At 41.5% G+C, this 24,443-nt stretch overlaps 1 protein-coding gene across 3 annotated transcripts; it reads right to left on the bottom strand.

Annotated features, from left to right (window-relative positions):
• Nucleotides 1-447: 447 nt before the first annotated feature.
• LOC138398925 (kynurenine/alpha-aminoadipate aminotransferase, mitochondrial) lies at nt 448-23,718 on the bottom strand. Of its 3 annotated transcripts, none has more exons than XM_069493374.1 (14): nt 23,666-23,718; nt 23,227-23,334; nt 22,295-22,463; nt 20,576-20,708; nt 17,830-17,904; nt 13,024-13,233; nt 11,102-11,167; nt 8,555-8,637; nt 7,994-8,090; nt 7,678-7,739; nt 6,752-6,816; nt 4,712-4,818; nt 1,885-1,986; nt 450-967 (listed from the first exon to the last, which is right to left on the bottom strand). In XM_069493374.1, the coding sequence occupies exons 2-14, from the start codon at nt 23,291-23,293 to the stop codon at nt 926-928; spliced, it is 1,278 nt and encodes a 425-aa protein (XP_069349475.1). In that variant the 5' UTR covers nt 23,294-23,334; nt 23,666-23,718; the 3' UTR covers nt 450-925. The 3 variants fall into 3 exon arrangements, with proteins under 3 accessions (XP_069349476.1, XP_069349475.1, XP_069349474.1); XM_069493373.1 differs by having other exon boundaries at nt 23,631-23,712; XM_069493375.1 differs by lacking the exon at nt 23,666-23,718 and having other exon boundaries at nt 448-967; nt 22,295-22,465; nt 23,217-23,614.
• Nucleotides 23,719-24,443: the final 725 nt, after the last annotated feature.

Here is a 24,443-nt window from a genome sequence, read left to right on the forward strand (position 1 = left end):
ACAGGGTGTGTAGGAGACACTCGCAGCGAGTCCTGCTCCTGCAGGTGTTACGTCTGCGCGCACAGCAAGTTGTCACCGGGCAGAACGACAGATGCTGACAGCAGTCCTCGCTGGGGGTACGATAGTGAGTGGCTTTTACTTTATCCTCTTGCTTTCTTGATTGTTTGAAAATTCTAAAATGAGCATGTATTATTTTAGTAATCAGATGGGAAAAATAAGCATTTTGAAAAGAAAGAAAATCATTCAAAAAGTATTCTGTAATACCCCAAAGGTTGTTGTAAATTTAAATTACATAACTGGTTAAGACTGTGTTTTTTAAAATTTTGTAGTATTATGAAAATATAAGGTAGCAAATTTTCCTAAATCCATAATCTCTCCTTCCTATTTACAATTAATAGGTCTGATGCCTTTAGGTATGTTTAGCTTCAGAATTTTATTTTAAAGGGATTTCTATGGTATAACATAATGCCTATGGTACTCTTAATAAAAATCATTTATAATGGTCAAATTATAACAATTTTGGTCTCATTAAATTTTTCTGAAAATAAAATAGTACCCATTATATACCAGTTTGAACTTAATTATTTTCTTAAATTTTCAAAATAATTTAGTATGAAATATTAGTATCAAAGAAAATTTAAGGGAAATTATAAAGCAACTACGGAGTTCTTTAAAATAAAACCGAAGATAAAAAATAGTTTTGTGCAGATTGAAAATTAATCAGAAGTCATATTTATAAACACATCATGGCCATCTTGCAGATTTAGAGGCACTTTAAGAGTTGGCTAGTTGAACTACTGCAGACAGGACATGTTTGAGGAAATCCAATCTGTAAGTCTAACTCCAATGACTATTTCTTCCTGCTAAAACATGGAAATAATTTGTTGGAAAAATCCATAAGCAATATGACAAGTTTGATTTTTTTTTATAAAGATTCTTTTATAAGTTGGGCTAATATCTTGAAGGCCTAAAAGAGAAAAAGAGATAAGAATTACTTAAATTAGGATGTTACTTTGGAGAAGTCTGTCATAACTTTAAAAATCCAAACAAAGTATCCACTTGAGATAAGGCAATGAAAAGTCAAGTTTAACATCAGCTTTATGTGGGCAGGATGCCATCAGCGCCTGCTGAAATATGTACATAGAAGTATATCAGACTTTCAGGATTTTCCTTTTGTTTTTATAGACCTCAAGATTATCATTTTCTGTTTTACTCATAACAAGCTATTTTATATTTTTATATAATCTCTCACCGGCATATACATTTTCCATAGCTTCAATTGCCCAACTCTATTTACATAAAAGCAGAGCAAAGTTATGAAAAGCACATTTAATGACATGAGACAGCAAGTGAATAAGGAACACACCAGAAATGGCCAACTGCAGAAGTATGAACTCTCCACAAGTTTAACAGCCCTGTTCAATTTATAGCGCTTCTGTTCGAATTTCCAGATACACAGTCCTTAGGATGTTGTTCCTTTGCTTCTTATTATTTTGGTTAAAGCTGGATTGTGATTAATTTAAGATTATTGTACTTGACCCTGTAGATACTTTTTTCTTCAAGAAGGAGACTGATGACTGTCATGAATTTGTACTTTTGCCTCACGGTAACTCAATGAAGGAAAGAAAGAGATTTTCCTCCTAACGTGTTGGTAATTTCCCAGCACTGTTCAGCAGGTTCTGAGAAATTACTCACGAAGACAGAAAACTTTAACTCAATCTCAGTCTCATTTGTTTATAAAAGTCTAGCAACAAAGTACAAGTCATTTAATGGTTCCTGACTGGTCGACTAATATCTGGTTTTTAGAAAGCTAAAAAGACATTACGTAATGTTCACAAAATAAACATATGCACTAAGTTATTCTGCAGAGACTACTGTACTCACCACATCCATCTGCTCTGGAGATGCTGAAGAGAAGGACAGTCTCATGTAAGCTCTAGGAACTGAACTATCGACGTAGAAAGCATTTCCAGGAAGCACTAATACCTAAGAGAGTTTGTGGAAAATGAGTAATGTGCCATTAAAGAAAAACTACAAGAAAGCACAGGTAAACCTAATCTCAGAGTGGGAAGGCTGTTTTAAGTTTGAACGCAGTTCAAGAAATCATAAGAAAAAAAATCCCAATTTATATAAATATTGTGTATGTCATACAACAAACAAAACTATATGCACAGAAACAGGAAAAATGTTTACAATGGCAAATGCCATCTCCTATTGATGTATAAGGAATCCACAGAAACAGAGAAGAAAAAGACTCAAATTCTGGATTTAATGTGCAAAGGAGAACTTAAAGAAACAGAAATAGTAATAATCACAAATGTTTAACCTAACTAGAAAAGTAATATAAATTCAAGTAATGAGATACCCTTTTTAAGGAATCAAGTTGGAAAGTGAGTTTTAGGCTGGGACCTAAAAGGTGAGTGTTGGCCAGGCAAAACGTGGGGAACAGAACTTGAGGGACAAGATACAGAGTCTAAAGGTCCTGAGATGGGAAGAAAATTGGTGCAAAGAACTGAAAGGAGGCAAGTAACTTAATCCAGAAGTGAAGGAATAACAATACTCAGTGAGTGCGTGAAGACGTGGTGGCGGAAACAGCGGCTGACCACAGCGGTCTTGGTGACCACTGTGGCAGACACAGCTCCCTGACTGCGAACTCCAGTTCCTCTGCTTGCTGGCACTCACACACGCTCGTTCTCTGGCCTCTTTCTAGTGACGTGTGGCCGCCTGAGAGATTGCCATCCAGTGGATGTGAGCTGAAGTCGCGTGTGCTACTGCTAGGCCTGCCTCACAGAGATCTTCCCATGTGAGATCCACACGGGCTCTTTCCCTTTTGTAGCGATCCTGGAGTCCGTGTGTCGCAGACTGAACAGCTACGAGATGGAAGGACCCAGGGTCTCTGGATCACTGGTGGAGCAGAGTTCCCTGAAGGTCTCATCTTCGAATTTTATGTGAGTCAGACATAAACTTGCACTGTATTAAGTCTTTGACATTTTGCAGTTTATCTTTTATGACAGCATCAGCCAGCACAATGATGACCTTCAGACGCATTAAGTAGCTGCCTGTTGTGACACAGTATAAATCTGGGCACTGGCAGTGGAAAGCAGAGGAGTTGGGAGGGAAATGATCTGGGGAAAAGATCTGCAGGCAGAAGGTGTGTTTCTCTGTCCTCAATAATAATGAAATGAAAGCCATTGTTTCTCCCAATGTGGTGGAAAGGTTCTGGGATGTACCAGACGGAAGGAGCTGTAAGAGGAGGAGGGGGTGGTAACAGTCTCTTTGCAAGATGAACAAGACCTGGGCTAGGGCACTGTGATGAAGGTGGAGACTATTGGGACAAGGCAAAGGCACATGGGACAGGACATAAGGACTAAATGCAGGGAACTGAGAAAAGTACAGTGAAACCCAGAGTCTACATCCTCAGTACCCAGCACAGAGATACTCACAGAGAGCCACTTACCAAACGTTTCTGATGATAATGCCAGCGATAGAAAAGGAAGGTATCAACTCGATTTGTTATACTAAAATGTATTTGTAAAATAAGGTGGTTAAATATTTATTAAGTACCTCCTGTATGCTGGGACTGGGATTAGAACAATGAACAAGTCATCAGTCCTGCCCTCAAGGGAGGTGGCTGGAGGGGATGAGGACTTTCCCCAGGTGTGGAGCGAGGGCTGCAGTCCAGGCAGGCCGTCTCCAGGTCCACCTTGCAGAGCACCTGTGTCCTGGGCACTGGCACAGCACTTTGCCACCGTCCACCCAACCTGCGCTTTAGTACTTACTGCTTCAAGGCAAGTGATTCCAGAAACAGATCTCAGTGTTTACAAAAGATTGACAGACATGGTAACGGAATTAATTAATGGAGAAGGCAAAATTTATTTGGTAAACTGGAAAGTGGCACAGAAAAATATTTAGCATTTTCAGCTTAATCAATGTCCCCAAATGAAATCCAAGTAGACTTATAAGTTTATAAATACAAAGGGAAGAAAAAAGAAAGCTAGAAGACATTCTCCTGAGCTAATTTGAAGTGAAAAAATCAGGAAATAAACTTTTCTGTGTAATCTAACCATGTGAAATAAATGCACAGCCACAACACCAGAAGAACACAAACAAGCTCTTCAAGAAATTATACCACAAATAGTCACGAATGTGAGTGGTGAAAATATGGGCTACTTAAAAATTTTTTCATTGTGCTTTTATGCATTTTCCAAATTTCCTACTGTGAGTATACTGTACTTTCCCAATCAGGAAAAAAAATCCCTCCATTTTAAATACCAATGGCCAATACGCATCGAGCATCTTCTAAGCACTCTGCACATGGTGCACCATTTAATGACCACAGCACCCCTATGAGGGAGGGATTCTCACTGTCTCTATTGCACAGATGAAGCACCAGGAGGGGAACTTGCCCAAAGCCACACAACCAGGAAGGCCTGGAGCTGGGATTCCAACCCAAGGAGTGGGGGTGCAGGGACTGCTCTCAGCCACTATGCTAATGACCACATTGCCATTAAGTTAGACCAGATGGATAATTACGTAACCCAAAAACTTGCTATGATTTTAATGAGATAACATATCTAATATTAGAACATTATGAGTTCAGAGGTGGGCAGCAGAAAACATCTCTTCCCATTCCCATTCAAGTAAAAAATGACTTTAAAGAAAAAGCATAACTTTGCTTTAGGCTTCCCCATCCCTCATCTCCCGATTTTACCTCTTTCTTAATGGCTTTTTCTTCAATCAGTTGTTTTACATCAGAAATGCCTTTAATTTTAATCCATAAAAACATTCCAGCAGTAGGAACGTGCCACTCTGCCAAATCTACAACCAAAAGCACAGAACAAATGTCTTCTGAAGGAAGGATTTTGGGTGACATCAAGATGCTGAACGGCATAACGTAGTGATTATGAACAATTGTTTCTAAAAGGTTCCTTGGGTGACTGCATTTAAAAAACTGCCATTTTAAGAGCCCTGAAAACTGATGTTCGCTGTTTTATTTCTGAGAGTCAGTGTGGGGGGCGGGGTGAGAGGCGGGGGAGACCGAGTCGCTCACGTGGGCACATTCGCCAGGGGCTCAGCCTGGGCGCAGGGCAGGAAATGCAGAGCCTCCCTCCCCTGGCTCAGCTGAGCCCACCCAGACAGCACCCCTGGGTCAAGTTTAGAAGAGGATCCTTCAGCTCTTCCTGGAGCCTCCCAGCATCTCAATAAATCCTATCATTTACATATAATTTAGAAGTTCAGTGGACTAGAATTTTATCAGAATGTAATTAATTATGCAAAGAAGTGCTTAAAATTCAAGAATTCCAGCAGAACTTCCAGGCTTTTCGTTTCATTGAGTATTAGATAGAGAAATCAAGAAGAGAGGATAGTTTGATTTCATTACTGTCTTTTCTAAACAAGAAAACTTGCTCTTGATTAAAACATTTTCATTAGCACTACTATGCAAGAGGTAGAATAGTACTCTTTTTTTTTTTTTTTTATTTGAGACTCTTGCTCTGTAGCCCAGGCTAGAGTGCAGTGGTGTCATCACAGCTCACTGCAACCTCAAATTCCTGAGCTCAAGCCATCCTCCTGCCTCAGCCTCCCAAATATCTGGGACTACAGGCACATGCCACCATGCCTGGCTAAGTTTTTTTTTTGATTTTTTGTAAAGACGGGGTTGGTGTGTTGCTCATGCTGGTCTCAAACTCCTGGTCTTGAGGATCCGCCTGCCTTGTCCTCCCCTAGTGCTAGGGTTACGGGAGTAAGCCACTGCACCTGGGCTAGCACAGTACTCTTATCCAAATGATAATGATTCTACTTTTACGACGACTTGATAGGCAAAGAGATATGACAGAGAAAAGAAATTAGTATGTTTGGTTTACTATTATTTACATCAAAGGCATTTTAATAATACAATCAAAGCCATTTAATTCATTTGACTTTTTTCTATAACAAAAATGAATCAAAAACATCCTGCAATCAAATTAGGAATAGATGAGGTTAATGATTAGAAGGCAAATATGTTGTAAGGACAGTCTATTTCATCTCTGTACTTCTTAGGAAAGGAGTATATGGCTTGTTTGACAATTGCTCTTCTATTAATATTTGAAGCAGGCCGGGCGCGGTGGCTCACGCCTGTAATCCTAGCACTCTGGGAGGCCGAGGCGGGTGTATCCCTCAAGGTCAGGAGTTCGAGACCAGCCTGAGCAAGAGCGAGACCCCGTCTCTACTGAAAATAGAAAGAAATTAGCTGGCCATCTAAAATATATATAGAAAAAATTAGCCGGGCATGGTGGCGCATGCCTGTAGTCCCAGCTACTTGGGAGGCTGAGGCAGTAGGAATGCTTAAGCCCAGGAGTTTGAGGTTGCTGTGAGCTAGGCTGACGCCACGGCACTCACTCTAGCCAGGGCAACAAAGCGACACTCTGTCTCAAAAACAAAAAAAAAAAAAAAAAAAAAAATTTGAAGCAAAAGTTTGAAATTAGTCTCAAATTTTTCGATATGGCCATTATTTAGGTTTAAGTAAGTTATTTGTGGTTGACTTTCAAATTTTTTCTTTACATGACAAATTCTATATAGCAGAGATGAAAATGGTAAAGAAGAAATAGGTTTGTAAATTGTGCCTTCGGGGATCACTTATAGGGCACCATGTCCTGGCAAGAATGTTCCTGGGATGGTTTCTTTCCACCAGGACTGTTAATCACACGCAGCATTCACCACCCACTCACACAGGTGCTACTTTCATCCTAAGGGCACTGTACGTTCCACTCACCACCCAACCACTTGTCGGCAGCTGCCAATATTGCATTTCTCTGGTTCCTGTAGAAATCAATAACCCTAGAAGAAGAAAACAATGAAAAGGATGTACTCAGTACATTCACTGCAGGAACAAAAAAGGCTCTGGAGTCCAGGCTGTAAGAATTTGTTTTCTATCTTAATGGAAATGTTGACTACTTGATAAGAGAACAGAGTGTATTTGCTTGACTTATCTGGTGATGAAAATTTTTACCACTGTCTTTCTTCATTTATTGTGGAATAATTTCAAAATCAAACTTAATAAAGGAAAGTCCATTTCTATGTAAAACATGGAACCTAGAAGTAGGGGACGTAACAGGATCAATCTTTGTGATTAGTTATGTGAAACAATGGTCAACTGCAGGGTAGAACACTCAGGATCAAAGAAAACAGCACTGACATGACGAGTCACTGGTCTGGGAGTGAGGATACCCCATCTCTCCTTATTTCTGAACGGCCTAGGAGGTACCACATTTACATAACTAAAATAACTCATCACTTGCACCAATATACTCATCATTTAGGCAAATTACGTTTTCAGTCCTCTGTGCTTGAGCCAAATCCTGTGTCATGTGTCCCTCATGGTTGACTATTAAAGAAAACATTCATGTGTATGCACAGTTTACCCTCTCAGTCAGCTAAATAAGGGAATGCTAAGCTGTGGGGATTTTGGATCGCCTTGAGTGAGGGCGGACTGCTTTCAAGCCATCCCTGGGACGCTCCTGAAAAGGCTTTCTAGGTGAAGTGCGAATAAAGCGAGTGGACTTTTGACTTCTGATAGACTACTCCTCGTCTGTCTTAGGGTTATGAAGGAAGAATAAACCACCAACATTCTGGGTGATCTGTACTACGTCCACTGGGCTCCTATTTTGTTCATGAATGTTTTAACGGCTGATTCAATACCTGTGTACGTGAGCCAGGAAGCCCTCTTCTCCCCACTGGTGTAGAAGCTGTGATATCATGAGCTAGAGTAAATAAAACAATAACAAAAGTCATGGTTCATATCCTAAAAATTTGATATTTGCCAAAGGTAAAAGCAAACCACTCTTGAGCACATGTAAACCAGCATGAAGATGTAACAAGCTGAACCTAGCTTATACAGTCAGTGATTCATAATAAACCAGGAAGGAAAATGATAATTCACTAAACAGGTTCGGAATTTTTGCTATTTTTTTATTCCGATCTGATTTAAAAAACCTATTTCCTAAATTGTCCTTACCTGGTTAAAAGTGCTGGGGTGCAATGTTGACACTTGTGTGTGAAGAACAACTCTGTTTATCAAGGGTTTTGGACCAGTTAAAAACCCTAATCTCAACCTACACAAAAAGAGAAAAGGCACAATCCCAATCTCAGATTAACAATTATTACATGTCCCTTTCCTGCTTTCATTAGGAAGAGAGTTGTACCCTGGGGACAAATGGATCTAGACAATTAAAACAAACTAATAAAGCTAACTCATTCTTATTTCCAATACAAATTTTAAATAGAAGAGTACACTGAAAACAAGTCTGACGGCACATTTCCAAATGTGCTCTCTCATATATGATATCAAAAGCCCGGCCAGTCCCACTGCAACTTTAGATTAACGGCCAGTGTGTCTGACCACTGGAGAGCAATAGAGAGAGAAAAGGCCTATATTAACAGTAATCACCAAACTAGTGTTTCAAGGCAAGTGGAATAGAAGCATCTTCAGTGAAAAGAACTGTGTGGACCAAAAGATACTGAGATACAGTGTCTGGCTCGTTTCGATGGAGCCTCACGGTAGAGACATGGGCCTTACCCGGCAGAAAGGACTTTGGAGAAAGAGTCAGCTCTGATGACTCGCCCGTCAACATCCATGGAAAGAAATGTTGGTGCCCAGGGCTTAAAATGAAAACACAAACAAACAACAACACAACTGTTGGTTTGGGAACTCTGTTAGCCACTGCATGATTACTTTGCATACCGAGGGGACAGGGCATGTTTTTGCATGACAGTAGCACAAGTGTTCTCTCACCTTTATTTCTACCCTTTAACACGGGACAGGAACAGAGATCCATATTCTTTCATAAGCACCTGCCTGTCTCCATGGCTTTTTTGCCAAACACACACACGCGAGGCTCCTTCATTGGCTCCAGTTCCATTATTAGACATTTAGAGTCACCTCAAACAGGCCCTCCTCGCCACAGAGGTTGAAACCCAGGATTAACAGACTTAAAGGAAGAAGTCAGGAAAGACAAGTATGCACAAGACCAAAACGTGGAGGGCCAGGAGTAGTCGCAACTGTGCAGGGAGAGACGCTGATCCTTAGGGCGAACGGGAAAGATGAGAATGAAGGCGAGAAATGGCGTCAGCAGGACATACTGACTTCAATATTTACTTCAAGAGGAGGTACAAAGGAGAAGGGAGGTCATGGGCACGGTGAGAGTGGGAGTGTGAGTGGAAAGAAGTGATGTTCTGGCAAATCATATAAAGAAATCAAGAGTTTCTGGCTGGGCGTGGTGGCTCACGCCTGTAACCCTGGCACCGTGGGAGGCTGAGGCGGGAGGATCACTAGATCCCAGGAGTTGGAAAACAGCCTGAGTGACAGAGCGAGACCCTGTCTTTACAGAAAGTTAGCTGGATGTTGTGGTGCACACCTGTAGTCCCAGCTACTCAGGATGCGGAGGCAGGAGGATCGCTTGAGCCCAGGAGTTTGAGGTTGCAGTGAGCTATAATGATGCCACTGTATTCCAGCCTGGGTGACAGAGTGAGACCCTGTTTCAAAAAAACAAAGTTTTTGTTTCTTCTCTGTATATGTAACTGGGGAATTGAATCCAAGCGTATGTTCCCTGCAACCCTGAGAAGAAAGTGGTGGAGTTTGAGGAATCGGGCATTGGTTGTCTTACTGCTACTATTGTCTGTTAGAACACAGTAATCAGGAAAAGTAGTGTATGTATATATAAAATGCAGTGAGAGTGAATCTAAAAGCCCATTATGTAACAGGTAAGATCCAGGACATAAATGACAGGGGGCAAATGTGTGGCACGCTGCCTGTGATGCCTGTGTCCAAAATGGACATTACTGAGCACAGCCTCGTCCTGCTTCAGTTTGTTTTTTCAAAATATGAAAGTGGTACAGATGTTTTTGATATATGGATACCTTGTATACTGCTTAAGTCAGGACTTTTGGAGTGCCTGCCACCAGAACAGTATTCATTGTACCGAATAGGTAAGTTTTTGTCCCATAGCCCCCACCCTAGCGCCTTCTGGTCTCCATGTCCTTTATACCCCATTGTGCCCATGTGTACCCATCATTTAGCTCCCACTTGTTAGCAAGGACATACGGTGTTGGTTTTCCATTCTTGAAATATTTCACTCAGGATAATAGTCTCTAGTTCCATCCAAGTTGCTGCAAACATTATTTCATTGCTTTTTATGGCTGAGCATATATATATATATGTATATATACACCACATTTTCTTTACCCACTTATGAATTGATGGGCACACAGGTTGATTCCACATTGTTGCAGTTGTGACTTATGCTGCAATAAACATTTAGTGCAGGTTGTCTTTTTCTATGAAATGACTTCTTTACCTTTGGGTAGATACCAAGCAGAGGGACTGCTATAGTTCTTTGAGAAATCTCCATACTATTTTCCATAGAGGTTGTACTAATACGCATTCCTACCAACAGTGTATAACATTCCTTTCTCTCTGCATCCGTACCACCATCTATTGTTCGTTGACTTTTTAGCAATGGCCATTCTCATAGCGGTAAGGTGGTATCTCATTGTAGTGTTAATTCGCATTTACCTGATGATTAGTGATGTTGACATTTTTTCATGTTTCTTAGCCATCTGTCTACCTTTTTCTGAAAAATTTCTGTTCATGTCTTTTGCCCACTTTTTAATGGAGTTGTTTTTTTCTTCTTGATTTGAGTCCTTTGTGGATTCTAGACATTAGCCCTTTGTCAGATGTGTATATATAGTTTTCAAATATTTTGCCCCATTCTGTGGGTTGTCTATTTGCTCTGTTGATTATTTCCTTTGCTGTACAGAAGCTTCTTAAGTTCATCAAGTCCCATTTATTTATTTTTGTTGTTGCTGTAATTGCCTTTGGGGTAGCTACTATTTTGAAGAGAATTGATTTCTAGAAAAAGCAGCAATACCAAAAATGAAAAGTATTAATCCCATGATAAAAGTGGAAGATTGACATTGAAGTGGTAGCAAATTAATCTTAATTGATTTAATTTCAATGTAAAATTGGATTAGCTCTGACTCAGCAGCCAGGCTAATATCCAGTGCAGTGCAATAACTTTCAACAACTTATCTTCTAATAGTGACATGAGTTCACATCATCACTTACCTTGTTAAACTGGAGAAAATAGTACGGATCATCTTCTATTATGAGGAAATCATATTTTCTTGCAAGCTACAAAAGGTAAAGCAATATATATACTTCTTAAAGTAATATATTTCTTAAGAACTATCCAAAATTAAAGTCATTTGGAATCATAATTCTTTAACAGTATCATAATTGTGCTTATTCATTGATTCAAGAATTGAATGTCTCCCATCCTAGACTGTGAGGATAAAGGGGTGAACAAGGCACTAAGGCCCTTGTTCTCATGGAACTTAACACTCCAGTGGGCAAGACAGAATCGACATAAGCCAGTGGACACTGGGCAGAAGCAATATTAGACGGGTGGTTAAAGTGCTGGGGAGAGCACTACAACAGGTGACATTTGAGACAGAGAGTGGCAGGGGAGCTATTTCAGGTCCAATCATTGGGAAGCCCTTCCTGACCAGGCAATACCAGAGGTCAAAATGACAGGAACGATTCAGCTGTGCAAATACCAGGGCAGAGAAACCTAGACTGAGGGACGAGTGAGGGCAAAGGCTCTTGGGTGAGCAAACCACCTGGCATGTTTAAGGGCCAGAAAAGCCAGTGTGGCTGCCCCAAGTGGGCTGCAGCACGAAGGATATAAGATAAGGCCTGAGAACAGACTGACCTTGTCACACAGCTTTGCGAGGCAGATAACGGAATTTGGACTTTGTTTTAACCACAAGGGGAAGCCACTGGAAAGCTGTAAACAGAACCATGAGCCTGGCCGTACCGTGACATTTCAACAGGGGAGGGATGTGACTGGTTAGGGACCAGGACAAAACGCAGCAGGGTGCAGTGGGCACAGTGCTGTAGGAGTCCAGTGAGGGTGGGTGGCAGCTTAGAAGATGGGGACAGTGATGGGGGTGGAGAAAAATGATGGATTTGGATAACGTGGTGAGTCCACAGGGTGAACTAGATGTGGGGAGGGGGTGGGGAGTGAAGGGAAAGAGAGGAATAAAGGGGAGCTTCTCATGCTCACGCTATTTGTGGCGTTGGGGAACATGAGGGGTTGTGGATTAGAGGTTTGGGTGGGCTGGGGAAAATCTATTCTCTTTTGGCCACGTTAAGTTTGAAATGCTTATTAGACATCTGTGTGGAGGCATGAAGTAGAAAGTTGGATACAGAAGTCTGGAGCCCAGGGAAGAGGAAGAGGCAGGGACCAGGCACCACAGCAGTCGTCACTCACAGAACTGGGCCAGGCTGTCTAGGGAATAGGGCAGGTATGTAAATAGAGAACTCAGGACAGAGCCCCGGAGGGTATAAAAAATAAGAATAAGACAATATTTTAAACCTATAAATTTTCCAAGTACAAGGAACTGGATGAAATCTTTCTTGTGATTCTGCTGCATATCAATAAATTCTATAAAGTTTAACAAAGGCTTGCTTGGTACTTACAAAGCTATTTGTAGTAAAAGGTTAAAGAGCACAGTCAGGTACATGAAAGAGCCTTTCTAAAAGGGTTTTCAAAGATTTAAGTAGAGTTCAATATAAGCTTGCTACTTTAAAATAATGTTTATAATGAAAAGTTAGGCATCACAGACACCGCAAAGGGATTTTACAAAAGAGGAGCATGCCTCTCATTTTTAAAGAATTTTTTGTAATCTGAATGACATGGAGTAGGAAAAACAGAAAAGTTAACAAGACAAATACAAAATTATGAAAATCAAACTTGAGGTCAAGTATTAACTAATTTCATAATTTAATACAAGCCCAATAATACTATTTTTTTCTATTAAGTCATCAATTAGGGGAAAAGAAAAAATCTCAATGAAAGGGTAATAATGTATTGTGTCTAAACTGGCATAAATTTCTCCAGTAAGAGAGAGAACTTTACACAGTACTCTTCTAAAAGCCATCAAGAAACAGGCCCATAACTACATCAACACATTCTTTTAAAATACCTCATAAATTTCCTTTTTGCGGTCACTTGTCAATGAGGTTCCAGAGGGGTTGTTGCCATTTGGGACGGTATAAAGAAATTTGGGGGTGTTTTTCTTGGGGTTCCTTGAATCTTCTGGCTTCCATCGGGAAAGTGTTTCTCGGAGGGAGTCTGGAATAATCCCGTGTTCATCACTGGCAACGTTCATGAAGTTGCAGCCCAGTGGCTGCAGCTGTTGGGCCCAAAAGAAAGCACAAGAGCCGACACCATCACGAAATGGCAGCACCACTGTTTCTTTTTTTAAATATTAACCAAGAATGTGACCTTTTATACCTTAAACATATCAACCTGCACTCAGCTGTAAGTTCCTAAGGGGTGAGATTATGTATTTTAACTCTGTTGTTCCCTGGGGTGGATCACGTTATTGATCAGAAACAGCTCCTCTCCCTTCCCAGAGGACGGATGCCACTTCCTCGCCCCGGTTCTGTCAGGCGTGGCCGTGTGTCTGGCTCTGGCCATACATGCTGGGCAGAAGTGTGATGTGTGTTCCTGCCAAGCAGAAGCTTTAACACCCAGCTGTGGTTCTCCCCTCCCTCTGCTCTAAGACTGGCAAGGCTCCAGATAGGGGCTGCTTCTGTCACCTTGGGGCTTGGAACGAAGATGCCACGGGACAGAGCTGCAGCCGTCTTGTGGATGTGTCGTGTGGGAGAGACAAACCTTTGCAGCTGTAAGTTACAAACGATTGAGTGTATTGGAGTCATTTGTTACACAGCATATGCCAGCCTATTCTGACTGAATTCTCTTCCAAGAACTGGTTCATAAAGCAGGTGTTTATTAATGAATGTCTTTTGACAGTATTAATGAATCACATGACACATCTGTTGTACTGCTATATAAAATAACTACAAGCAGGGGTGATATTGAAAATATTTAGCAAGCAGTACAGCATGGGCACATCAGACAGGGACGCAGCTGGAACAGGGTCCTCGAGGCCCCCTGCTATGCCAGCCTTACTCTGGGTCATGTGAGGTTCAGTGTGGTTCTAGGAGGGGGCCCAGGGAAGCAGGGTGGTGGTGGGACAATGAAGGAGATGGGCAGCTGGCCATGTGGTACAGAAGTATTTCAATCTTTTACCAATTGCTACTGCAGACTGCCATCTACTGGCGTTGCTTGTGGACATAGTTTTATAAAAATGTTGTGGAGTCTCATTCATGCATGAACATTAAGGAAAAAAAATAACAAAAAGTGAGTAAAGTTCTCTGAAAAAAATTTCAAAGGAAAAGCAAACACTCTTTCAGCAGTTAAATGTAGAATTATGCATAAAGTGGGAATACTCCAGATCCTACTTATGACAATTTAAAAGGTTCTAGACTTATGAAGCACATCGACCATGGACAAAACAAATCAATATTTGGCAATAAAATAAAGAGATATTTCTTATTAGAACATTTCCTCATAACTTGGCGTACAGTTTCTGTTTGGGCACGTGAAGACATTTGTGGGTGGGTGCACGCATGTGTTTTTGTAGACACCAGTTGGAAATTTAAAGGCAGTATATAATCTTCAATCTTAGGAGTTCAGGAAAATAATTAGTATCCAATCAAGAAAAAGCAATTATTTTTTTATTGTAGTAAATATGTATAAGAAAAATTTTTGCCAGTTTAACCATTTTCAAAAGTATAATGCAGGGGCATTAATTACATTCAGTGTGTGGGTGCACCCATCACCTCTATTTCCAAATTTTGTTCATGACCCCAAACAGAAACTCTGTACCCATTAATAATTCTCCATTCTCCACTCTCCACAGCCCCTGGTGACCTCTACTCAATCTACTTTCCGTCTCTACAAATTTGTCTATTCTAGATATTTCATATAAGTGGAATAATACAATATTTGTCCTTTTGTGTCTGGTGTCTTTCAGTTAAATTGACGTTTTCAAGGTTCATCCCCCCTGTAACATGTATCAGATCTGTGTTCCTTCTTCTGGCTGAATGCTATTGTGCGAACATGCCAAATTTTAGTTATCCATTCACCTACTGACGGACACTTGGATTACTTCCCCCTTTTAGCTAATGTGAATAATGCTCCAATGGACATTTGCATACAAGCACCTATTTGAGTCCCAGTTTTCAGTTCGTTTTCAGTATATACCTAGGAGTGGAATTGTAGGTCATATGGTAATTCTATGTTTAACTTTTTGAGGAATTGACAAACTGTTTTCTGCAGTGACTGTACCATTTTACATTTCTACTAGGCAAGTGTGGGGGTTCCACTTTCATCACATATTCACCAGTATTTGTGGTTTTTGTTTTTCTTTTCTTTATAATAGCCATCCTTGCAGGTGGGAAGTACTATTTCACTGTGGTCTTGATTTGCATTTCCTTAATGTTAAAAACACATTTTTATCCAAGCCTCAGTCTTACAAAATAATCAGACTGCATGTACAGCTTTCTTATGTTGATTGTATTTTTCTTTTTTTTTTTTTGAGACAGAGTCTCACTCTGTTGCCCAGGCTAGAGTGAGTGCCATGGCGTCAGCCTAGCTCACAGCAACCTCAAACTCCTGAGCTCAAGCAATCCTCCTGTCTCAGCCTCCCGAGTAGCTGGGACTACAGGCATGCGCCACCATGCCCGGCTAATTTTTTCTATATATATTTTTAGCTGTCCATATAATTTCTTTCTATTTTTAGTAGAGGTGGGGTCTCGCTCTTGCTCAGGCTGGTCTCGAACTCCTGAGCTCAAACGATCCGCCCACCTCGGCCTCCCAGAGTGCTAGGATTACAGGCGTGAGCCACCGCGCCCGGCCTGTATTTTTCTAATGGTTGATGATGTTGAGCATCTTTTCATGTGCTGCTAAGCAATTTGCATAGCTTCTTTGGAGTAACGTCTATTTATATCCTTTTTGCATTTTTTAATTGGGTTGTCTTTTTGTGGTTGAGTTGTAGGAATGCTTTATATGTTCCTGATATTAAACTCTTATCAGATACATGATTTGCAAATATTTTCTCCTATGCCGTAGGCTGTTTCTTCAGTTTCTTCGTAATGTCTTTTGATGCACAAAAGTTTTAATTTTGAAATCAAATTACCTATTTTTTGTTGTTGCTCATGTTTTTCATTCTTATATCTAAAAGAATCCCCTACCAAATTCAAAGTCATGAAGATTTGCTCTTATAGTTTACCCTAGGTATTTATAATTTTAGCTCTTACATTTAGGTCTTTGATCCATTTTGAATTAATTTATTATATGGTGTGAGGTAAGGGTCCAATTTCTCTCTTTTGCATGTGGAAATCTAGTTGTCTCAACACCATCTGTTGAAGAGACTATTCTTCCCCACTGAATGGACTTGGCACCCTTGTCGAAATCAATTGGATTTATGGGTTTATCTCTGGACTCTCAGTTCTATTCCATTGCTCTATATGTCTATTCTTTTGCCAGTACCACACTATTTTGATTACTACTATAGCTTTATGGTAGCTTTTAAAATTGGGAAGTAAATCCTCCAAATTTGTTCTTTTCTCAAAATTGTTTTGGCTACTTGGGATCCTTAAATTCTGGTATGAATTTGAGAATCAGCTTTTCTATTTCTGCAAAAAAAAAGGCTGCTGGAATTTTGATAGGAATTGCATTAAATGTATAGATTGCTGAGGGTAGTGCTAATGTCTTAACAATATTCAGTCTTCCAATCCATGAACAGGGGATGTCTCTCCATTCATTTGGGTCTTCTTTAATTTCCTTCAACAAAGCTTTAGAGTTTTTAACGTACAAGTCTTTTGCCTCCTTTGTTAAATTTATTCCTAGTTATTTTATTCTTCTGGATGCTATTATAACTGGAATTGCTTATATATTGCTTTATAAATTGATTTTACAAAAGTAACCTAAAACTTGGAAAATAACAAGAATCCATGAAGTTAGAATCAGCAGAGCACAAAGGCCATCTCATTCAATCCCCCTACTCTAAGCTAGAATTACCTTTACAGTATTTGTATTCAGAGGCAATCAGGAGTAACTCTGAGCACCTGCAGTGACAGGCCAGGCTTTGTCTCCTTATGAAGTCAGTTAACGCCAAGGGGTAGAGAGTTTTTATACTGAGTTGAAACTGTTTATCTGGGATTCTACTTCTATCAACCTACGGTCATGTACAAATAAATCTAATTCTCCTGACACATGGCTAACTTTTATATATTTGAGGACACTTCTCATGTCTTTGTTGAGCCTCTTCTATTTGGGGAAAACAGCTGCAGTTCACATAACCATTCATCACATGGTGTGGTTTCCAGTTCCCTATTCACTCTGACTACAGGTCTCTGAATGTGGTGCAGTTTGTGGACACTTCCATCCTGAAGCAGAATGTCCCAGACAAACATAATTCCCGTGGAGTTCTGAGCAGAGCACAGCAGGAGAGGATGATCAGCTTCCTCGTTCTGGATATTACAGACCCAATGATTTAACAGTGGAGTGGAAAGTCCTAATCATACAACATGAGTTTAGAGTTATATTAAACTGACATATAACATGGTTATTCTTAGGCATATGGTAATGAAAGATGATAATGAAAAATAAGGTTTTGCAATTTAAGTTACAGTTTAAGTAAAATATGGAGAGAATTGGACATGATTTTGCACAACCTAATTTTAGTGGCTATACATTTGCATTTTAAAAAAGAAATGTAAAGCAGAGGTACAGTTCACATATTTTGCATATATCATTTAAGATTCTCCTATTTACAGATGAAAGATGCTATATTATTTTTCAGTGGATAATTCTAAAGGTACAATGATTTTTTCCTATTGTTTATTAGAGATGCCTTTTATAAAAAATGTATACTCACAGCTTGAAGTGTTCCTGAATAAACAGGTTCATTTACGAGGATATTATCTCCAGGGTTAATGATCATTTCAAATACCTAACAAAAGAAGCACAGGTTAGCTTGCGAGTAACCTAGGTTTGTACTGTTTTCATGCTCAGAACTCCTTTTTTATTTTGAGGTCATATCATTCTAGAGTAGGAGTTGGCAAATTTCTTATTTGGCAAAGGGCCAAATAAGAAATATTTTGTAGGCCACAGTGTCTGTGTTGCAACTACTCATCTCTGCCTCTACACTGAGAAAGCAGCCACAGACAACACATAAATGAGTAGGTGTCACTGGGTTTTAATAAAACTTTATTTACAAAATAAGATGAGCTGGATTTGGCTCTCAAGTCATAGTTTTCAGACCCTTGTTTTTCAGTAAGGAGAAAAAGAACATAACTGGCTTCTAAAATTCATTTATTCCTTTTATTGCTACTATAAGCCAGGCTTGTATATGGTACTGGAGATAAAATGATGAGCAAAATGACGTGTTTCATACTCTCATGGAGCTACCAGTCCATGTGAGGGCCAGACACTAATGAAATAACTATCCAATAAACGTACAATTAAAAGCAGTGGCGAGTGTTATTAAGTATAGACACACAAAGGTATTGTGCATCATTGTAGGAAGACCTGGGCATTCAGGGATTCAGGGAAGGCTTCCCTGAGGAAGGGATGCCTTGGTGTAAGTGGTGACAATGGTTATATTTTGAGAAACGTAAAGAATTCTGTGGCTTGAGGCAGAGTGTAAAGAGGAGAGTGGGGAGATCAGACAGAAGAGGGCAGAGACCGTGCCGTGGGGCACTGGAGCCAAGGGTGGCGAGCAAGAGGCTTAAGAAGTGGGGGGGGGGGGGGGGGGTCACATGTCAGACATGCATTTTGAAAAGATCAATCTGGCTGCAATAAGAAAGAATAAAAGAAGGGCAAGAACACACGTGGAAGGTTTGGGAAGTGACTGCCACAGTCCTGGGGACATTTGATAAGGGTCATCTGAATAAGAGCTGTGATGGTGGAGATTTAGAGAACAACAGGGAGGTATTTAGGAAATGAAAACCAACAGAACATGATTATGGACTACAGGGGAGTCAGGAAGAGCAGGTGTCAGGAATGATGCTGGATTTCTGGCTACTGAGAACAGATAGATGGTGAGGTACCACTGCCATTCACTGAAATTCAGAAACAAAAAGTCCACATCTGAGCGAGATGATGAGGAGCTGTTTTGTGTGAGGAGCCTTTGAAACATCTTGTGGTGGTGTCAGAGGGTCAGAGGGAAAAACAGATCTGGAAGGTGGGGAAGGTGCTAGCACATGGCTGATCACAGGAGTGTGGATGGAGGTACCCAGGCAAAGTCTACAGATGCAGGATGTTCCAAGCCTGGGCCGGAAGGAACCCCAGTAAATACTGGCTGGGCAGGGGCACTGCAAGGGAGGCAGGGCAGGGGGCCTGGAGGAGAGCCAGCCAGCCCGGTGCTGAGAGCCGGAGGAGGAGAGTGCTCCAAAAAGGGCGGGGAGGTCAACAGTGTTCAAGGATAGTTGGAGGTTAAGTAAGAGAAGGTGTGACACACCGTAGGAGATTGTGGGGACGGTATGATGCCCACTGACACCAACAGAGCTAGGCAATAGATTCTTCCAGCTTAAATCAAAGGGGCCTGTTATTACCAAATCGTACGTAAGTCACAGAATAATCCCTTCTCACCTAGCGATGTTTTATAATCCACACTCAGTTCGAGCTCTTCTTCCTATCTTTTTAACAACCTACCTCTCAGAACAAGCAGAAGGGCCATTATCAATTGAGATAAAAGATTTGACTTTGCCCCCCAGCTTGGCCTGTGATGTTCAATTTACGTTTTCCTTGGGAGTTTTTGACATCTTATGACAAATAGTATCCTCCTCTGCAAAGCAGCTGGTTGATTTGGTTTTTACAGAACATGCTAGGACCAAAGAAATCACTAGGGTGACATACACCTTATCAATAGATCAAATGAAAACTTAATTCAGTTTGCCCTAGAACAATCAGCCTCACCAGTAGCACTGTGTAATAAAGACAGAAACACAGGAGCCTAAAATAACATCCATCTTGGAGAACAAAGTGGAAGAAATATTATTAATAAAGTAGATTCCTACTAAGGCCTCTGTAATAAGCATGTCTCTGAGTTATGAGTTATTGATGTATTTTACACGCTCTTTCAAGAATTTAAAAATTATACTGAAATTTCATAACTACAGGCAGAAATCAAATGTAACCTGTAGCTTTAATCCAGATGAAATTAAGCAGTGCTCACTAAGTTCTCATAGGAGTTGAGAACTCCCTTAGTGGGGCTCTTGTTATAATGACTCATAGGTCTGGGTCTTGACCACATGCTCTGTATTTAAGAAAAATCTGTACTGAAATCAGTATTGAAAAAAAAAAAATCAGGCTGGTGAGTGATATTAAGAGCAGATAAATTTTGAAAGTCCTTGTGTTCACAATGAGGGAAAGCAGAGGGAAATACTGATAGATTAATCTAAAGTATTCCTACCTGCATTTTGCAAACATCTCCGTCCCTACACATACACACTCCTCCCATCCTATGTCTTGTCTTAGAGTTCCCTGTTTATAATTCTAGGTGATAAGAAAGACTACCAGTAATCCACTAAACATGATCCTCTTGTGGCTAAGCAAGAGATAACTATATTTACAAACATATTTCATTCTACACATAGGCTACCTTTTCCTTTCTTTCTTACCTTACAAAGACCTTCTTGACTGCCGGTTGTGACACACATGTCCATTTGTCCTTGATTGGGTGGATAGTGGACGGTGGGAGGGTTATGCAATTTTACTTGTAACTGTTTTAGCCAGGACAAAAGCTCTGGAATTCTAAAGCATAAAAATGTATTTTTAAATTTATAGTAGTAAAAATCATAGTAATAGTAGATAGGAAATAAATGGTAGTTTTATACTAAGTACTTTATAGATTTAGTTAAACAATCTTCAAATGCTTTTTGCCAGTGTTAACATTCCCATTTAAAATATAAGCAATAGATTCAGGCATTACGAAATTTACATAAAGGTAATCAGATGGAGATTTTCATAAAGCCAACCATTTAATCAATGAGCTGAGAGCTGAATCTATATCTTTCTTATTCCAAATCTGAAGTCTTACACTAGAGAATTCATTGCATAACCAATTCTTTGTTCCTTCTTGGAAGATTTCTATGGCTACCTAGAAATTCAGGCTTAATAAGTTCTTTGCATCATGGAAAGAGAAGCCTATGTACCTGTCACATATTATATAATTTACATACAAATAACATTTCAATATACTTTTCAATTTCAGAATAAAGTTTTTTTTTTTTTTTTTGAGACAGAGTTGCCCAGGCTAGAGTGAGTGCCATGGCGTCAGCCTAGCTCACAGCAATCTCAAACTCCTGAGCTCAAGGGATCCTCCTGTCTCAGCCTCCCGAGTAGCTGGGACTACAGGCATGCACCACCATGCCCGGCTAATTTTTTCTATATATATTTTTAGCTGTCCATATAATTTCTTTCTATTTTTAGTAGAGATGGGGTCTCGCTCTTGCTCAGGCTGGTCTCGAACTCCTGAGCTCAAACGATCCGCCCACCTCGGCCTCCCAGAGTGCTAGGATTACAGGCGTGAGCCACCACGCCCGGCCAGAATAAAGTTTTAATGAAGTATAATTTATAGACTCTCTATACATTATCATTAGAAGAAAACAAGGTAAAGAAAGTCTAAAGATTTGTATTTCAGCTTGCCTGTAAAAAATTAAAGACATTTGCCAGCCTGAGCAAGAGTGAGACCCCATCTCTACTAAAAATAGAAAGAAATTATATGGACAGCTAAAAATATATATAGAAAAAAATTAGCCGGGCATGGTGGTGCATGCCTGTAGTCCCAGCTACTCGGGAGGCTGAGACAGGAGGATTGCTTGAGCCCAGGAGTTTGAGGTTGCTGTGAGCTAGGCTGACGCCACGGCACTCACTCTAGCCTGGGCAACAGAGTGAGACTCTGTCTCAAAAAAAAAAAAAAAAAAAATTAAAGACATTTGAACCTATGAGGGCAATGTATGTGTATACCTGCTTGTTTAGAAAGGGAACATATTTAAAAATTTGCTGGAGACTTAAAATCTCTGCTTCCTGGATCACACACTGCCTTTCTCCCAATGTGCTTCTCCACCCAGCTGTCTCCTCACTATTTCAGACTCAGCTCAAATGGTCCTTCCTTCCAGAAGCCTTCTCTGACTCTCCCAGTCACTGAAGGCTGAGAAGCAATTACTGAGGAGCATTAGATATCCCTCTTGCCCTTAATTATTCTTTGAAAACTTTTCCCCAAATCTTCCTAGCCATTGAACACCCAGTTAAGAAAAAAAAAGTCACTTTATCAATGGGCCTTAGAACATTTCTCATGAAAATGAGCTAATAAAATTCTATCATCTAGTGACACCTACCCAGAACTTTGAGAATACTGAAGTGCTCTCTTCATCATCTCTTCCCCAAACTGGATGGTCTTTCCACCTTCCACAGTGATGACAGCTGTCTTAAAGGGGAACATGTTTGGATTGGGTGATCCAGTAGCCAAGGAAATGACCGATTTTGGTGCCCTGGTCAACAGATCAGCTACAATAAACATGGAAAAGAAACACTTTCATTGAATATTGTTATAAAGATAGTTAAGTATGCATTATAGCCAACAAAACTGTAAAGTTGAACAATTTCTAGTGATAGAATGTGCTATCGCCTAAATGTGGGTGTCCCCTCCAAAATTCCTACGTTGGAACCTAATACCCAATGTGATAGTACGAAGAGGTGGGGCCCTCAGGAGGTGATTAGGTCATGAGGGCTCCACCCTCCTGATTGGGATTAGTGCCCCTACAAAAGAGACTGGAGGGAGCACCTTTGACCCCTTCTGCTTTGTGACTAGGCAGCAAGAAGGCTCTGTCTATAAGAACCAGACACAGAATCTGCTGGCACCTTGAGCTTAGACATCAGGAAAACAGCAAGGGCCACAACAGCAGGAGATTCTCCTCCAGGTAGCCCCCACCTGTCCGTCGAGCCTCAGGGCTCCCCCCTTCCCTCCCATTTACTGGCCCTCCCACTCCGCACAGAACCTGCACACTGTGCCACCGCCACCTCCCAGGAAGAGCCTCTCTGGGCAGCAGGACGTGCCCACAGTAGCGCCGGCCTCTCCCTACCCCTGCCCCTACTGCACCCCAGCAGGAATACCCTACACTCGCCTTCCGGCTGTGCCTATTTCATTTCTGCACGCACAGCCTGGCCGGCAGGGCGCGCTCGCAGGTGAATGAATGAATGAATGAATGAACGCGACCCAGGGGCACCTGGTGGGACCCCGCCCCGGAGGGGAGAGGGGCCCGGTTCTCACTCATGGTTCGGATGGGAGAAGGCTTCCTGGCCGCGCTCGCTGCCGTGATGAACCGCGAGTAATTCATGTCTCCGACAGCCACGCACTCGCCTTCCTCGGCGGTCGGGGCTGGAAAAACCAAACAGCGCAGTCACGTTCCGCTCAGTCCGCGCTCGGTTTCGGGGTCCTGAGGGGCCTGGGCGGGTGGCCGGACCGCAACGTGGCCCTCCCAGAGGAAGGGACTGCTCCCTCTTCGGAGCCCGCGACGCCCGCCCCGAGGCAGCTCCAGGGCCCGGCCGCTGTGCTCGACGCCCCCGCCCGCCCACGCCTCGGCCATGACGCGGGCCGCGCGCGCCGCCCCGTCCCGGGTCATCGCCCTCCGCGCACGGGGCAGGCACTGTCACCAGGCACTTGCAGCCCCGGACCTGCGTCTGAATCAATTCAAAGTTAGACTCTTGACCTCGGAGCTGTGTGCTGCCTCCATATCGCGGCCCGACTGGTCCGGCCGGGATCCGGGGGCACTTCCGGTGGCCACCGGAAGTTGATCGGGGTCCTGGTCCTCGAGGCCCACCGGGCGGCCGCTGGGGCCATTGCAGCGCGTTCCTGTGTGCGTACTGTGCCTGTTGCCCCTCTGCCATTGCGGTGCTAAGTTTCCGTCTTTCATTTATAAAACCATAGGCACTATCCTGCGAAGTCACCCAGGCGACCCAGCTGAAGTGCAACATCACTTTGTCCCAGATCTGAGCAGTTCAGAGTGTGGGTGGAGCGCCCATAACGAATTTTTGCAGACTCCCTCTGAGGGTCTCCTCAATGTTAGTGTTGCCTCTGCCACTGAATTTTCTGACCTTTCGTTATGAAAAATTGAGGTGAAAGTGTATATCCAAATCTTTTAATCTGATACCTTGCCCGCCACCCTCCTGCCAACTTTCCTGTGATTTCTTCTTCCTGAATCACTAAAATGGAATGTGCAGCGTACTGTAGGAGGGAAGACTTCGAGACGGTCAAAATCTTTCTGTCTTTAAAAAAGTTCTTAATGGGAATCAAAGAGTCATTTATTTTAAGGAATTCATTCATTCAGTAAAAATTTACTTAGTATGAAAGTGCATCAGTACTGACACACTGCCAAATGGCTCTCTTTCAAACATAAAAATAGTTCGGTCAAGGAGAGACTTTGGTCTTACCTAGGTCCTGGCAACAAAAGGATGAGATAAGTCGGGAAAATCTTTATGCCAGCAGCT

This window comes from Eulemur rufifrons, chromosome 18, assembly GCF_041146395.1.
Source record: "Eulemur rufifrons isolate Redbay chromosome 18, OSU_ERuf_1, whole genome shotgun sequence".
NCBI classification, from domain to species: domain Eukaryota; kingdom Metazoa; phylum Chordata; class Mammalia; order Primates; family Lemuridae; genus Eulemur; species Eulemur rufifrons.